This window comes from Cyprinus carpio, chromosome B2 (assembly GCF_018340385.1).
Source record: "Cyprinus carpio isolate SPL01 chromosome B2, ASM1834038v1, whole genome shotgun sequence".
NCBI lineage: Eukaryota > Metazoa > Chordata > Actinopteri > Cypriniformes > Cyprinidae > Cyprinus > Cyprinus carpio.
This window is the reverse complement of record NC_056598.1, coordinates 23,526,360-23,543,710: the sequence shown is the minus strand read 5'-3', so window position 1 is coordinate 23,543,710 and position 17,351 is coordinate 23,526,360. Positions and strand designations below refer to the sequence as shown.

The 17,351-nt window shown below is 35.4% G+C and overlaps 1 protein-coding gene across 2 annotated transcripts in view; it reads right to left on the bottom strand.

Annotated features, from left to right (window-relative positions):
• Nucleotides 1-17,351, bottom strand: part of LOC109068233 (ephrin type-A receptor 3-like) — a 115,534-nt gene that overhangs the window by 3,345 nt on the left and 94,838 nt on the right. For both annotated transcript variants that reach the window (XM_042718730.1, XM_042718731.1), the window contains exons 12-16: nucleotides 8,837-8,898; nucleotides 6,625-6,834; nucleotides 4,464-4,613; nucleotides 3,419-3,612; nucleotides 936-1,073 (exon numbers count right to left, since the gene is read on the bottom strand). In XM_042718730.1, coding sequence (XP_042574664.1) covers nucleotides 936-1,073; nucleotides 3,419-3,612; nucleotides 4,464-4,613; nucleotides 6,625-6,834; nucleotides 8,837-8,898 — 754 coding nt within the window. The remainder of the gene's footprint in view (nucleotides 1-935; nucleotides 1,074-3,418; nucleotides 3,613-4,463; nucleotides 4,614-6,624; nucleotides 6,835-8,836; nucleotides 8,899-17,351) is intronic.

The window sequence follows — 17,351 nt, the reverse complement described above, 5'->3', positions numbered from 1 at the left end:
TTAATCTTTTACATCTGCCTTAAATTCAACTGTTCCAATACTTATTCTCACATCAAATAGTGGGATGAACTCTAAAAGTGCTGTCCTTTTTATTTGGTAAAACGTGTGTCTCGAAAGATCTAATAATAAAATGTGACATTCTGTAGTTTTGTCGCATATTCATCTTTTAATCATATTTGCAAATGTCTTAACTCCACTGCAGAGAAAGCAATTTTGTCTTTACTGTTCCAATACTTATGGAGGGCACTGTAAATATATATATGTATGTATAAATATTTATATATATACAAAATTTGATTTAATTATTATAATTTCTAATCATTTTCTGTTTTTATTTTTTCATTTTTATTCGTTTTTATTGTTTTAAACATCTATACAGTTTTATTTAAATTTTTATTTCAGTTTTAGTTTTAATTAGTTTAGAATGTCAAGAAAAACTAAACGAAAATAAGTAATGTCAACTAGCTTAAATAAAATAAGTTTAAGTTTTTTTCATATTTTATTTCAGTTAGCATTTATTTTATTTCAATGAATTATTTTTATTATAATAATTTTTTTTAAAGGTTTTGGTTTTAGCTTAATATAATAACCCTGCACTACAGTTCAGAAGTTTGGGGTTGGTAAGATTTTTTTATGTTTTCAAACAATACACTCTTATGCTCACCAAGGCTGCATTTATTGATCAAAAATACAGTAAAACTTAAAATTTAAAATAACTGTTTTCTATTTTAATAAATGCATTTTATTTACTTCTGATATGGCAAAGCCACTGTCTTTAAAAATAAAATGATTAAATTATTTAAAAAATAAATTAATAAAATACAATAAAAATAGGGTCTTCTTACTTGCCAAAATGTGTGTTTTTGTGTGTTTATACACTACTTTTGGGTTCACAAGTATACAGTAAATGTATTTATATTGGTATACAAACTTACCACAAGCTGATGTACAGTATGGAATCTAGAGAAACGTAGCCTGCGCTGGCAAAGTTGTCTTTGTACTGGCCCATATTGATAGCGTCCAGCCATTCATCCACCGTACTCACACTGAACTCAGGGGTGGTGGGGTCTTCCCTGAAAAGGAAATTGAATTTGTATCAATTGCGGTTTGGTTCATTGCGAAAGCATTGAGAACTGAGCTGAAAAACTGGTCTTGCATTATAAATCATCTTTGGAGATGCAGGATATAGTATTAAGGCTTCAACTTCAGGCCTACAGTTAAGAATATCTAATCAAACTGTCACTTGTTTCTCATTTCATGATAGTTTAATGAGAGCCTTTTTTCCGAACCAACAAAGCAAGCTGATCCAAGAACTTTCTACTAGGGAATACAGCAGTTTCTTCCAAAAGCCGATATCTTAAGCAATTTCATGAGGAGCTACAGTTGAGCTTAAAACCTATTGTGTTGCCTTTCCGTTCTTCATGACAGAAGGGTTAGGTTCACACTGCTGAGTGACAGCAGCTTTGAGTGAAAACCGGGGGTCAATTCAATCTCAGACCTGGGATGTATTTAACGCCCTCGTTCTTCTTTGGGATAAAATGACTGGCAGGTTGGGCTGTAATCAGAGAGTCTGTGATGGGTTCGAGGAAGCGTATATCTCATGAAGGGCTCTGAGTCACTGGCTTGTAATGTGAACTCCTGATAAACCGCAGGTGGAGGGAGAGTCTGCGCTCTGTCTCGTGTCAGGTTTTACAATGGGGTTTCAGGCTATCTATACAACTATGTCTTTTTACAAAGCTGCAAGATGGATGTCTGCTGGAAAAGGATCAGCGACACTAGGTTTGGTTATATTAGACAATATGGAGTTTATCTGCTTGTTGTTTCACATAAAACGAAAGATTTGAGAGTTCATGGGGCAGACACCGAAAAGCTGGATTGGATTTTCTCTGGATTTATTTGAGCTGTTAGGGATTTGTTTTTGTGGCTTTTAAATGTTTTATCTGTACATCACTTTAAAAGAGACAATCCTTTGGTTTAAACTGGTGTTGTCCTTCGTGTTTCATGTTTCCACCAAATGATCAGGTTTTTCATAATTTAAAGTGTTAACCTTGAGTTAACATAATCTTGGGTTATCTCGATCCATGTTTACACTGATCATACTCTTTGTAAACACTGTACATGAAAACCTTGGGGTAGTTTTCTAATTTGCAAGTCTTGCAAAATGGATGTGACATGTTTGAGTGCCTTTTCAACAATTGAACACGTTTGCCATCACTATTCATCATAACCTCCCTCAGACACTTGAATTAATTAAAATAATAATGCATTTTCATCCCACTGGTACTTTTCAGAATATCTCTTACAACATATAGTAAAGTTTACATTTAAAACAAGAATAAATTGCTAATTGGGTAAGAAAAAGGAATAATTTGAGACATTCCCTGAAAATGAGCCTTCCCTAGTAAATGTGTATTAACTTATCTTTAATTTATCTTGTTTTAAGGATATTAAGATACACTACCTTTCAAAAGTTTGGGGTCTGTAATTATTTTATTTTTTAATTTTTTTCCCACCAATGGCTACATTTATTTGATCAAAAATACAGTAAAAAAATTTTTACAATGTAACTTTTCTATTTTTACATATTTTAAAATTTTAAAGTGCTCCTGTAGCTCAAGTGGTAGAGCATTGTGTTACCAAGCGCAAGGTTGGGGGTTCGATTCCCCGGGAACAGATGATAGGTTAAAATTGATAGCCTGAATGCACTGTAAGTCGCTTTGGATAAAAGCGTCTGCTAAATGCAAAAATTTAATTTAATTTAATTTAATTTAAAATGTTATTTATTCCTGTGATGGCAAAACTGAATTTTCAGCAGCCATTACTACAGTCGTCAGAGTCCTGGAGTAATGGATCCTTCAGAAATCATTCTAAAATGCAAATTCTGTGCTCTATAAAATTATTATTGTTGAAAACAGTACTGCTTAATAATAATTAATAATAATAATAATAATAATAAAAAAGAAAATAATAACACATTACTTTTTTTTCATAATAGAAACATCAAAAGAACAGTATAAATGTTGTTATTGTCACTTTTGATCAATTTAATGCATCCTTGCAGAACAAAAGTATTAATTTCTTGCCAATAAAATAAAATAAAATAAAATAAAATAAAATAAAATAAAATAAAATAAAATAAAATAAAATAAAATAAATTTAAATTTAAATTTAAATTAATTTTACTGACCACAAATTTTCAGAATGGTAATGTATATGAACTTATCTTTCATTTTTCTGGTTCAAATATTTTTACAGCAGATTTATTGCAGATTTATTGCAGATTGATTGCAGCGTGAACATTACCTAATCCAGGGTCAAAAAGTGGCCTTAATGCAGGGTTAAAACATAGTGAAAATCATGTGTATGCACAAATATCAGTTGAATTTTAATGAAGTAAGGGCTCATATGAGTTTCTCACCAGACTGAGCTGTTGGCAAGCTCTTTCAGACTGTTGGGGTTACGGATCAGTTTGTCAAGAGTGTTGACGATCTGCCCGAATTTGGGCCGTTCACTCCTGCTCTTCTCCCAGCAGTCCAGCATCAGCTGGTGGAGGACAACAGGACAGTCCATCGGAGCGGGCAGCCTGTAACCCTCATCTATAGCTTTAATCACCTGGAAGACAAAGACATGCATTAAAAATACTGTACAATACAATGTGCATGTGCAAATGTATATTTAAGTACATATTTCTATTTGATTTTCTACAAAATTGCATTAATATAGGATCTTCATAGAGTTTTCTGAACCTTTCTGTCCTTTTTTTTTACTTTTTCTCCTTTGAAGACAGTATTAACAGTTAACATCAAGCCAGTGGTATTCTATTATAGTGAAAACTATGGTTATCATGGTATATTCATGCAAGTAACATCACTTTTACATTTCCATAACATACCAGACTATAACTCAACTCAATGGTTTAAACATCTTCTATATGACTATAATTCATTGCTATGGTTAAAACAGCTCCTGTTCACTGCCACTTCCTGTTCTTAAATCAAAGGAACTATTTCTTTCAGACAGGAAACATTCTAACATTAATTTCTTTGTTTCAAAATGAGCACTGAAGTCTAAATCATTATCTACGGTGCCCTGAAGGTCTTGAAGATTTCTTTGACATTTCCTCTGATGGTAATAAAGGGAGAAGTCAGAGAGCGTTAGCATAATACAGCAGTGAGGGATGAAGTGTGTTTAACTGGCTTGTATTAAAGGCAGGAGCAGCTGGACAGTTCTTGTTTATGAGGCTCCTAAAAACCATTGTCATTCGAGCGGTTGCCATACAGACATCACCGCAGGAAGATGTCTGTTACTCTCTGAGCGTTTGCAAGGACACACTGCTCAGAGCCCCCCGAGAGGCTTCAGTGGAAATGATATTAGCAGAGATATTAGATATTAGTGGAGCAGATTTCAATTTAAACAATACACACGAGAACACGTGCATTTCCAAGTTTCTCAAGGACACTTACGTCTTGATTAGACATCTCCCAATAAGGCCGCTCTCCATATGAGATCACCTCCCACATGACGATGCCGTAACTCCAAATGTCACTTGCTGAGGTGAACTTCCTGTATGCTATAGCCTCAGGGGCCGTCCATCGAATGGGAATCTTTCCACCCTAAATAAGACAAAAAAAGTTGAATTTTTTTCACTTCAAGAACTTTGGTGTCCTAGGGGATGATTTTTTATTATTTTTTTAAACTAACCAATTTCTTTCTCTTTTTTTTTCTTTTTTTTTTTTACATCATATAAAGGACACTAAAAACATTTTGTAGATTTTATTGTTTTACCCTTGTCCCGAACCCAGATCTTAAAATATGAAAATCCATCAAAAAAAAAAAAAAAGGATTATTACCAGTTAAAACTATGATCATCTAAACAAATAAAATGAAACGGTTTTATTATTTATTGTGCAGGGGGGAAATTGCATTTTCATTAGTCATCCCACATTTTTGTGGCATCATTTATAACAAGTTTTCTCAAAAATTAGTGTACTTCATAACCAAAGAGATAATACAGTCAGTTAAGAGCTTGAGATGAAATATGAAATGCATGACATAATAAAAACAAAGAAAATGTTTAATTGTGCATCAGTTTCATTCAAGCTGTAACTTGTCAAATTATGCAGAAAGTGTGAAAATAAACACACAACATTTAAAAGTTTGGGGTCAGTAAGATACATTTTTTTTGGGGGGGGGGTTAATATTTTAATTCAGCAAGGATACATGAAATTGATCAAAATGTATTTTATGTTAAAAACATTTTAAAAAACTTATCAACCTCAAACTTTTGAATGGTTGTCTATGGTTTAATTGTCTGGAAATGTAAAAAAATTCCATCACTGTCATTTCCATCAGAAAATACCTATTAAACACAAATATATATTCTGGTGTAATTTCTATTTCCATGTAATTTCCACTGTTGGACATTGTTAGTAGACTAATAAAATTGATGGGAGTGTGAAAAGTGTGTTTCAATATAGCTAATCTTCTAAAATTTAAAGAAACACCCATAAATAAACAGCAAAATAGAGACAATATTTGTCTTTTCCTATTCCAGCACTATGGCAGGGTCTGTATTTTCCTAAATGTCTTTTTAAATAGCTGCAGTGGTTTGTAGTTAATCTCTATAGTCAAAGTCAAACAAAAGACAAACCAGCTGTACTCTGTATAGACATACGTGACGAGAGTGCCAAAAAACGGCAGCGGGGCCCATGGGGTAAAATCATTTAAAGAGAATTTCAAAAAGCGATCTTTACAATTTTTTAATTATATAAAGTCACGGCACATAAACGGCTGCCTCGCGTGGCCTGGAGGGTTTTGTCTCTTCATGATTTCAGCACTTGAACCAACAGGGCAAGGGGTGCTGAATGTCAGAGTTCCTCTCTGTGAGAAACACACATTTTGCCACAGATGCGCACACACGGACAACAAAAAGAAATCTGCGGGGGTCTGTTCAGGGTTGTATGAGCACTTTTCTCCCCTGTTTGCATGTGACAACAGATTTGCCTGCTGAGTTTATGCTTTGTCCACCCGAGTGGACACTGACGGTTACACACACACACACACACACATATGCCTCTTTCTTGCCCTTGGCCTTCATACGCATCCACAGGGTGCTCACCAATTACCGAGCTGAGAAGGAGAGAGAGGAACGAGTGTAGGGGGTTTGGAGGCGGTTGTCCTGTCAGAAATGGATGCAATTAATACATGCTGGGTTGACAGAGAAACCGACCCCTGAGAAAGCCAACTTTCATCTCAAAAATCCCTCCTCAGTCTCTTTCTTTCAGTGTCTTGGTGAAGTTCTTTCACACAATCAAACACTTTCAAAAGACAGGAGAGACATTTTCAAGGAGATCAGAGACATTTCAGTCATTATTTCTCAACTGAGGGCTCATGGAATCAGATTTACCGTATTAAACAAAGACAATGCTCTGAAAAACCATTAAATAACAACTAAAGTGGGACTCAAATTTATACTGGAAACAAGATGTTACAAAACAAAACAAAACAAAAAAACAGCATTAATTTTTTATCCGTATAGTTCTTCCTTCATTCCCTGTTTCTGTAAAATTGATGATGGCTCACTTTAGGATCTAATAAAACCTTGAGGGGGGAAAGGTCCTTTACCCGTGTGGTGTATGCAGCTTCAGGGTCGTCCTCTAGCACTCTGGACAGGCCGAAGTCGGACACTTTGCACACCAGGTTGCTGTTCACCAGGATGTTGCGTGCCGCCAGGTCACGGTGGACGTAGCTTATGTCAGACAGATATTTCATTCCTGAAGCGATTCCACGCAGCATGCCCACCAGCTGAATGACCGTGAACTGCCCATCGTGTTTCTGCAAGAGAAAGTGAAGGCATCTGTTATTATTTGTAGATTGTACAGGTGGTGTACACTGTTAAAAACAAAGGTTTGAATAACTTAAAAATGTCATCCTGTGGCAGAAGGATGCAAAACTGGTTCTAACCGGAACCATTATTTTGTTTTTACTGGCTAATTTAATATGCAGAGGCAACTTATGTAATACATAATATCAGATATCATGAACTAGCAATATAGAATATTTTGGTTACACTTTATTTTAAGTTGTTCTTGTTACAGTGCAATTATAAATGTAAGTACTGAGTAATATTAATTAACTACATGTACTTACTATATGGTTAGGATAAGGATTAGGGTTTGGCTTAGGGCTACTTGCATGTAAATATGCATAATTTATTGTTATTATAATAGTAAGTACATGTAACGTGTAACAACATTGCATTATTCAGAAAATAATTTATATTACATTATGATATGTATATATCATTAGTATTATATATATATATATATATATATATATATATATATATATATATATATATATATATATATATATATATATATATATATATATATATATATATATATATATATATGTTGTTGGTACTGTAGGTGACACTTATAGTTAATATTTGAAGACTTTTTTTTCTGTTACAATTTTTTACATTACATTATTCAGACTTCATGCATTTTTCAAACACTCCATTTTCACAGTTCTAATGGTTTTGCCCTGAGTTCTGATTCATTATGCAAAAGAGTATGACCTCTGGTTTAACAGCTCTTTCTGCCATAATTGCTATAATGTTTACAGGCCTTTATTAATGTAAAACCATCTGGATTTGGTGCTTCTGTTAACTAAACAAAAGAGCCTGGACATCCATTTTGCCTCAAAAACAATCTTCGCAATGAGCAATTAGCCCAACGCCTTAATCTCCATATCTGGGCAGTACACTAATCTTGTTAAAACCCCACTTTTGTCCCTCCGAGCAATATCAATCTGAAACATGCGCTCGTATAATATTTCATGCATCATAATGTGGGTAAGTTAATTATGCTGTGTTTTGTGAAATGTGGCTGCTGATTGATCGTCTGGTCTGATCAACTGGTTGTTATCAATCTAGTGTCAGAAGCCACACTACTTATAGGAAGAGCAGAGAAAGACAGAAATAGAGACAGAGAGAAATCCTATATTTTTGTACTAGTAAGTGATGCTTAACTGATCTGTCCTCTAATTAAACACATGTAGCTGCGTGGCCGAACCATGAGCTATTAGCCATAAAACTGACCCCATAATTATATTAGCTTTTTATGTGGGCTAAGGGGGTATTTATGAGATTCATTATGTATGCTGCAGAAAGATCGAAAGTCTCAGACAGGCCCTTTTTTAGGGGTGGAGGGTGTTAGATTTCATTTTCATTTCCTCAAAGTGTAGGCAATTAAAAAGAGTCCTGACTTAAAGGAAAACGTATCTGTGCTGCGTGTAATAAAACTGCATGGCCCGATCCGCTGGGTGACAAAGGCGGTAATAAATTAGCGAGGATTGCGGGAGACGTTATGGCAGCTTGGTAGAGCGAGTGCACCCTTATTATAAATCTACCAAATTCATTTACTCACTTCCTGTCTCTATATGAGACACACTTGCAGCACGTTCACTCGAATACACGCTAAAGTGTTATTTCTGATTACTAAAACCAAGGCAAAAAAAGGAATATTTCATGAAGCAAAAACATTCAAATGTGCAAAAGTCAGACTATTATAATCTTGGCACTTTTGCTGTACAACAGACAGGATGCCAAAACCCTAATGGACAGCGAGCAACTGAATCCTCACAGCTTCCACCAGGCATCCATTCCCTGCTTAATTTCCCTCCAGTAATAGACTTTCAGGGAGGTATCCGTGGCTTATACCCTTGAGCGATGCTAGTTTATTGGCTGTAGGTAATTAAATGTAAGGCAGCATCTTAAACAGCATGCGAACATCGGTGTGGACTTGTGCCACGAGCGTTTTGCCTTCCTCACCTTCAGGAAAGTATCCAACGATCCATTCTCCATGTACTCTGTAATAATCATCACAGGCTTGCCTGTAGACACAAAGAAAGAAAAAAAAGACAAAAACACAAGATTTACCATCAGCCTAGATGGAAGGAAAAAAGCATAAAATGTCGTAACAGATTGATGATTCTACACAAATCCACAAAGAAATAAATCATGGTAATGGTGTCATTAATCCTTTATAGCTGAGATGCTGAAACACAGGAATGAAGGAGAGAAAAGAGAAGGCTAAACCCTGGCCACACTCTCAGCCTCTCTCCCAGGCAGCCCCATTATTCAGCATGACAGACCTTCATCAGAGCCTTCCACCATCTACGACAGCAGTTAATTAACCCCAGCTAATCCACTGAGAACCAATTAGAAAGCTTTGTTGCCATGATGGGCGGGCAGGACAGTCTATGAGAGCCGATGGGAGGCCACTGCTCCTGTTTTGATGGAAGGCAGGTAGCGAAAAGGGAGATCTCCTGTAATCTGACACTTTAATATCTAACAGTGCACTTAGTTTGTTTTACAAATGACTATAGAACCCAAACTGAGAAAGCAAAGTATTAGTCACCTGAACACAACACGTCTGTTCTCTCAATACAACCATGATCAAGTCAGACAAGTATCAGTCTACAGGTTAGTCTGAGAAACACACTTGTAAACATTAGCACCATAGTTTTCTTCATGTGTAAGTTCATTAGCTTCTAACAAATACAAAACTTAAAGCATTATAAGTGTATTTCTGACAGAAATGATCCAAAATGAAGCTCAGGAAATTACGTTGACTTCTAAGATGTCTAATTTTAGCCAAATGCTAATATAGCATCGCACGTCTCCTTTGCAAAATATGCAATGCCAGTTAGCCAACTGTGGACATACACTTTATTCATTCTCTCAATATTTCAATCAATAATTTTGTTTGATATCTGTTGTTGGTGCTTTTTATTTCTGTTAGATTAACATGTTAGCTTTACAATGTGCTAATGCCAGACAGTAGCTACAGAGTGCAACATTCAGGTTCTGAAAGTAAAAATCCCATTAATTTTCTCGATTGGTGAACTGATTTTTACCAAAAACATTGAAAACAGACCTACTGTGAGCTACAAGGTTGTTAGATGATAGATTATGCTTTTGTTGATGCCAGCATTCAAAATATTTTTTCAACTTATTTTTTAAATGATCGTGTTTGAAACAGACCTACTGTGAGCTACAAGGTTGTTAGATGATAGATTATGCTTTTGTTGAAGCCGGCAGTCAAAATTATTTTAACTTATTTTTTAAATGATCATGTTCAACAACAAAATTCCTGGTGAAAAACTACATTACCCATGATTCTGCATGATTCTTCCTACACTCTCAAACTATGTGTACATTTGTACATATATGCATATTTTTCAATAATCCTAAAATGTGTTATTTCTATGCAATCACCACCTTTAAAACAACAGTTATGTATTAATCTATCACTTGATTATGCCATTTGCAATGCTTCATGGGATTGTAGTTCTTTTCTTCATTAAAGCAGTTAAGTACACTGTCTTGCACCTTTATATGTTTGTCTGATTTTCAAATATGTTTTGCTTTAAATCAAAATTTCTAATATTGTGATTCACCTTGTAGCTGGCTGGTTTGGTTTATATCAAAGGGGAAAAACAAAGAATGGGAACCATTTAACCAACCATTAATGTATTTGTGGGTCAGACAAGCATACAGTATTTACATACAGACTAACATATTCATTGTTTACATTACCAACTTTATGTGCCTTATATTCAATTCCACTAAGCTATTTTTAATGCAAGAAGGCATCCTGCATGAACACCCGCACTTACAAGGTAGCTCCTTCTGCAGATATAAGGCAAAAATGCAGAACACTGGGTTTTGAAAGAGAATTTTAGTCTTACAAACACACTCACACTATTAAACATAAGTTATACTACTGCTGCCACCAATCTACCACAGAGCATCATCTGCAAGCCGATATCTGAAATATAGCGACAGGTTGAAATAAACAGAAAAATGTTCCAGTGCCTTGTTGAGTCTCGGTTAACAAGCTCTGTCATATCCCTCTCAATCCTCTGACCTGAATACATCACTCACAGGTCACCGAGAGTTCAACAATTTAGCGACCCTTGCTTCATTTGACAGAACGTCTAAGTGCAGATTTGACGGAACGAATCCAAACGTGACCGCTGGGGTAAAATGACCGTGTCAAATGTGCCTGTTGATTAGTTGGGGCGTATGATTCCGGTGGTGTACACCATGTTTGCCCTTGTTAAAGGGGCATATCAGTGCTGTGTATGAACCTACGCCAAGCATAAGTAGGTCTCCAGAGCGGAGGCTTATAGGTTCATGTACAGACACTGAATGCTAAGTGGGCTTACAGAGAGCCAGATAGCAGGAAACAGGCCGTCATGTTATCACACAGAGAGATGTAGTGTTCATTCGCTTTTAAGCCACTAAATTGCTCTTTACAAATATTAGTCTATGGAGGACCTGCATTTTATATATATTTTATATATATATATATATATATATATATATTTAACTCAGCTTCAGCCATTTTTTTTAGATAAACTGACATGCAAAACAGTGTCATTTTAGTGTTATTTATACACTATTATAGTATTTATTAATACTTATAACAACGCTAATGCAATATGGGTACAGCAGTATATTAGGATTCAAACAATGCATTAGTAGGCATTTTCTTTCCAAAAGTGGTTACTTCTCCCCAAAAGTATGAGCAATCAGTATGTGTGTCAGTGTATCAGTGTTTATTAGTGCTCAGCAGTGGGCTGTTGTCCCTGTCTCTCTCAGGGACATGTAAACACCAGACACGTCAGTGCTGATAAATGACTTACATTCTGGAAACCTCCACTCTGGAATACAGAGATATGTGCTCGAGTCATGGGACGTGAGGTCTATGTTTGTATATAAATATATATGTCTCTATGAGTTTGTGAAAAACAGGTTTGATCACCCCCCTCCAAGCATCACCACAGCAACAGACTGGTTATACATCACCTAAAATTAAATCACTATCTCACCAAGATAAATGCCTTCCACAACACCCCCAAACCTAAACCCCCATGTCTCATCTGAAAAAGGAGGGGGAAAAAATGCAATTCCGTTTATTTTCGGAGGCAGACTAATGTAGCTGTCAGCCGCTGAAAGAGAAAGAGAGGGAATGGGCAGCAGCGCACTGTGTTCTGGGAATGGAACGGCAATGGGTGGCCATCTGATGTCACTATGTGTGTGTGTGTGACTGCTTTATCAAAAAGTGAGTTGAAGCGGCGACTGGCATTGATCCTGAAAGAGCGGGTGGCCGAGGCAGTGGATCTGATCAGTGAAGATTACGGCAGCCTCCCAGGGCCCTGACCTCAGAGCCGAGCCCAGTGAGAGAAAACACGAGCTGAATGTGCAGTTAAACACTGTGAGGGCAGATGTGAGGATTTAACGGCATCACATATTTTTAGCACTTCAGCTTAAACATATTTATTTCAATTAGTATTTTATAGGATGAATCAAAATGTATTAGTATTTAATGGAATGTCTAATTTTCGTCATGTGATCAGGTTAAATTTTCTGTTTTTGCATTCATAGCAACTATTTTGATAGGAAAGGATGACAAATATAAAACCAATGAAAAAAATTCATATGAAAATTTCAGACTCAGTGTGCAAGGACCTTAAATGCTGGACTAAACTTTGTCTCAAGTCTTATAATAAAACTGCTCTGGTAAATCGTTTTGAAAGGTCATCTAGTGTTGATTTTATATGTGGGTTTAAGCCACGATTACAGCAGGCGTTTAACTAATAAAACACTCCTTATTATAAGCTCTTCGGAAAACAACTCTGTAAGATTCGCTCTTGACATTAATCTCTGGCAACCTTGAGGGGATTTTTTAATTTCCCCTCTAATTCATGCGTTATCAAGTGATCATTCTGGATATCTGACATGCCAATTTTTCCTGATGAGACATAAAAAGGTTATGGCACAACCACAAGCACACACAAGCAGCTTCATCCGGTGCAGACGGTGTTCGCTATCTCAAAGCACACAATGGAGCTCATTGAGGGCTTCCTGCATTAGCATCACATGTCTTATGAACAGAGGGCAGGCATATCTCTGTGATTTCACCCTCAAGACCTGGTTTCTCTTTTTGCTATGTTACTACAAAGACATGAATATGTTTAACCCTTCATGAACCCTGCATGGCTGGAATAGCAGCAGTCTACAATGAGCGCTGTGTATGCGCAAGTGAACTAGCAGTTAATGTCACTGGTGGCTTACTAAGTGTGACCTCAGGTACAGAGCTTTAACAGAAGGATAGGTTATAGATTTACATACTGTGAAGATCAAGAAACCCTGAGGGTGACACTAAATATGGTTCAGGCAGGCAGGTTTACAAATCATTCTTCAGAAGACAATTCAACTGTCTGACACAACGTTCTGTTAATATGAAGGAATTGTCCATATTGATTTTTTGTAAGTGCTTTCCCTGTATTTTACATTATGCATTAAATTGTGCTGTGTTTTAGATTTACTGGAAATGTCTGTAAACAACTCTATGGATTTTTTCTTACAGTGATATATCATATGATGCTGCAATGGGTTATAAACGAGCTTAAAATTTTTTTTTTTCTTTATCTCAATCCAGAAATCAGTTTGGATGCATTAATGAATTTATTCAATTCATTTAAATAATAATAATAATACAAAACAATAAAGACTAATACATTGTTACAAAACAAACAAACAAAAAATTCAAATAAATGCTATTTCAATGAACTTTCTATTAATCAAAGAATCCTGAAAAATGTATCACAGTTGCCACAATAATATTAGGCGGCACAACTGTTTTTTAACATTGATAATAAGAAGAAATGGCTCTTGAAAAACAAATCAGCATATTAGAGTGATTTCTGATTGATTCTGTGATATTTAAGAGTGGAAAATTGCAGGTGAAAATATGGTTTTGCCATTACAGGAATAAGATACATTTTTAAATTATTAAAATAGAAAATAAAAATGTATAAATTGTAATAATATTTCATTATATCACAGTTTTTTACTGTATTTTTGATTAAATAAATGCAGCCATGGTGAGCATGACTTCTTTGACGTTTCAAAAACATAAAAAAAAAAAAAACTTACCCTCCCAAAAACTACTAAATAATATAATTTAACATAAATATAACAAATAAATAGAAATGCATATACAACACACAAAATAATTTCCTCAAAGCTTGATAGAATGATTTTCCCAACTCTGATCCTTTGCTACTTTCAAGAAACAACTACAAACACAAAAATATGAATCGTTTATGTTATTGTACTGTTTTTGCTCTGGATAAGTGGGTCTGATAAATGCATAAATGTAACATGTAAATGCGACTATAAAAGTACAGAAATAAAGACTAAGCTGTCATTGTCTGTGGTAAAAATGGAAGCATGGATCCAGATCTGCTTGTGTTGTAATATCTAGGACAGAGACTTAAAAACCATATCCACTTAAATAAAGCTGTCACAGCACGCTGCTGTCAGAGGCATTTTGCACAGAATCTCATGAACTCTATACGTTCTTTCCGGGGAAAATCGCTGGATAATTCTATTCCCAACGGAGTCCCTCTGACCTACATGTTTGTATCGCACGTTCAGGAAAAAAAATGAATACCTGCAACAAACTCAAGTAATCAATATCACATAACACCTCATCTGTGTAATGCAACACCCCTGTGATTTACTTCTAACCGGTATTGTAGAATAATCACTAAAGGAAACAGTCCTTTGTTGCAGGTGATTTGACATTTAGAGAGCATGTACGTTATAAAAAATGCTTTGTGACATCAGATACAAGGTGGATTGTGTAATTGCTTATTGGAGGGGAGGCGCACCAGCTTGAATGTGTGTGTATAAACAAATGTTTGTGTGTAAAGCGGCACACCAGAGGCTTAACATTTGGCTTGTAGTCGTCCCAACAGGACTCCAGCAGTGACACCCCTTAACAAGCTCAAATCAGCCCCATTCTCAATGCTGGCTCATCTATAGAGCAAGAACCCCTATTACAAATAGAGTATTGATTTTACACCCCGCATTAAAGCGTGGTAACAGCAGAACTCATATCTCCATATATTCTGCATTGACATACAATGAACTAACTTATAGGATAAAAGAGAAATTGACCAGGTTGATGTCCTGATGGACCACTTTGGGCATGATTATGAGCATAAGAACACAAGGAGCTGTTCTTCAGCTTTACAATCTTATTGATTTTCCAAATGGTGTTTTAACTAAATGACACATGATGTACTTAGCACTGAGCTGCTTTCCAAGTCCTCGCTGTTCCCTGCATCGCAACCCTAAATCTACCACAAGAGTTAGCGTAATTTAACACAAGAGTCTCCGCAAGACTTTAAACTTTCATTGTCACCTAAACAAAGGAGCGGTGGTTTTAATGAATGCTTTCTCGAAATAGCAACCACTTTGTTAAGAGGAAAAACCTTTGCGGTGGAAAGGGTGCGATGAGAGGAGATGATAGCCTCCTCCAAATTGAATGCTTCCAGATTAGGCGATTGTTGGCACATAAAGGAGGAAATGAGAGATACGGAGAGATCAGAACTTTTCTGACAAATGACGAGATGGCAATTAAAAGGGCTATTTCCAAAGCTTTCTTTTAGTCGCACCAAACCAACCATCTACATAACAATGGAAGCAATCACAGCAAGAGGGAGGGTTTGGAACATTATTCTGATAAAGCACTGTTGATTGGAGCTCTGTTTTGGATTTGTTGATCGCTGAGGCCACAAGCGTAAAGAAAAACACAATAAAAGCTACATTTACGAAGGCTTCTTCGTGTACATCACTAAAATTAGCCCTGAAGGGTAACATTGGGAAGTCAGATTCATTCTGTTTATTCAAAGAACCAGTTAAAACTTGATTAACCAACTTATCTGAGTCATTATTCAAAAGTGTTTCCAGCAGCATTTTAAATTTCATTTGAAGTTGTTTTGTAGTGTGTGAAATGCTGCTGTTTATCACTGTTTATCACAAATGGATTTTTATGATTTTTCCCATTACTTTTGCAGATGTTTAAGATTACTGGATATTTTAATAATGTTTTAAAATGAGTTCATAGAGACTGCACTCACAAAAAACAATGAACGCCAATGAAATATATTAAAAGTCCATTCATGCCTGCAAATTTGCTGATATTTCCAAGTTTTCCATAACCACTGGAAGCCTGTTGTGCTAAATACAGAGTGATTTATCAACACTTTGGGAATCAGTTTGAGAATCTGTTCAAAAAGAATGAATTAGACACTTTTAGCTAATCAAAGATACAATAACAGACAGAGACACATTACTCTTCAAGGATTTTACATATCCCAGAGGTTTTTTGTTGTTGTTGTTGTTGCTATAGTGAGTGGCAATCACAATGGAAGGATTTGAATGCTGGGAGCTGTTAGAAATGGATGTTTTGAATAACTCTTTGGAGTGAAAGGTTAGAGAGCTGTCCCTGCTGTTCCCTTGCCCTCTCCTCGGCCCTGCAGCCACTGACCTGCTGAGCAGTGATCTGTGAAATTGCCTCTCTCCGCTGTCATACGTGCGACTATTCACAACCCCCAAGGCCAGAATACAAGCAGCCATATGGACAGTGACATGACTATCACTTTACCCTTTCAGAATCTCTAAGATGTTTAGTACATAAGAGAAATAAAGTCTTAAACATAAGAGCACACTATGTTTATATATATATATATATATATATATATATATATATATATATATATATATATATATATATATATATATATATATATATATATTAATAATAATAATAATAAATTGTAATAAATTAAGTTAGAATTCTAATAAGTTAGAATTTTTATTTAAATTAAGTATAATCCAAAAGACAAAATTTAAATCACAACCTTTACCAATATAACACAAATTGTGTAAATATTTTTTTTTTTTAATATGTAAACATCTGTGAAATAGCTTCATCAGAGAATTCAGAGAAGAGCAGAACACAATGAACACACATTTTAGCACTGAGATACTATTATAGTTTTTTAATGAATATTTTGAACCTAATTTTAATTTGTTATATTGTCCCTTCTTATTTTAATTTTAGATAAAGTATTAGTACTTTTGTAGTGTTTTTGCCATTTTTTTTGCAGTTTTGTTTCCCCCTCTATATGTCTATACATTTTTATACATTTTTTATTTAATTTTTAGTTTTAGTTATCACCTTAATACATTTACATTTACAATCAAAACCAACAAAAGAGCAATAAAATGAAAGTGCTATGACAAGTCTCGGTTAGCCTAATGCAAGTTTTTTTCTCTTTTTCTAAGAATGTCAAATATTTCCTCTCTACATCTTCCCCTAAACTCTCTTTTACCCTGTCAAAAGCAGGCTTATTTTAGATTCCAACAGAGGACTGGTCTATTCCATGAAGACAGAGGTCAGAGTGCAGTCCAATGTTGA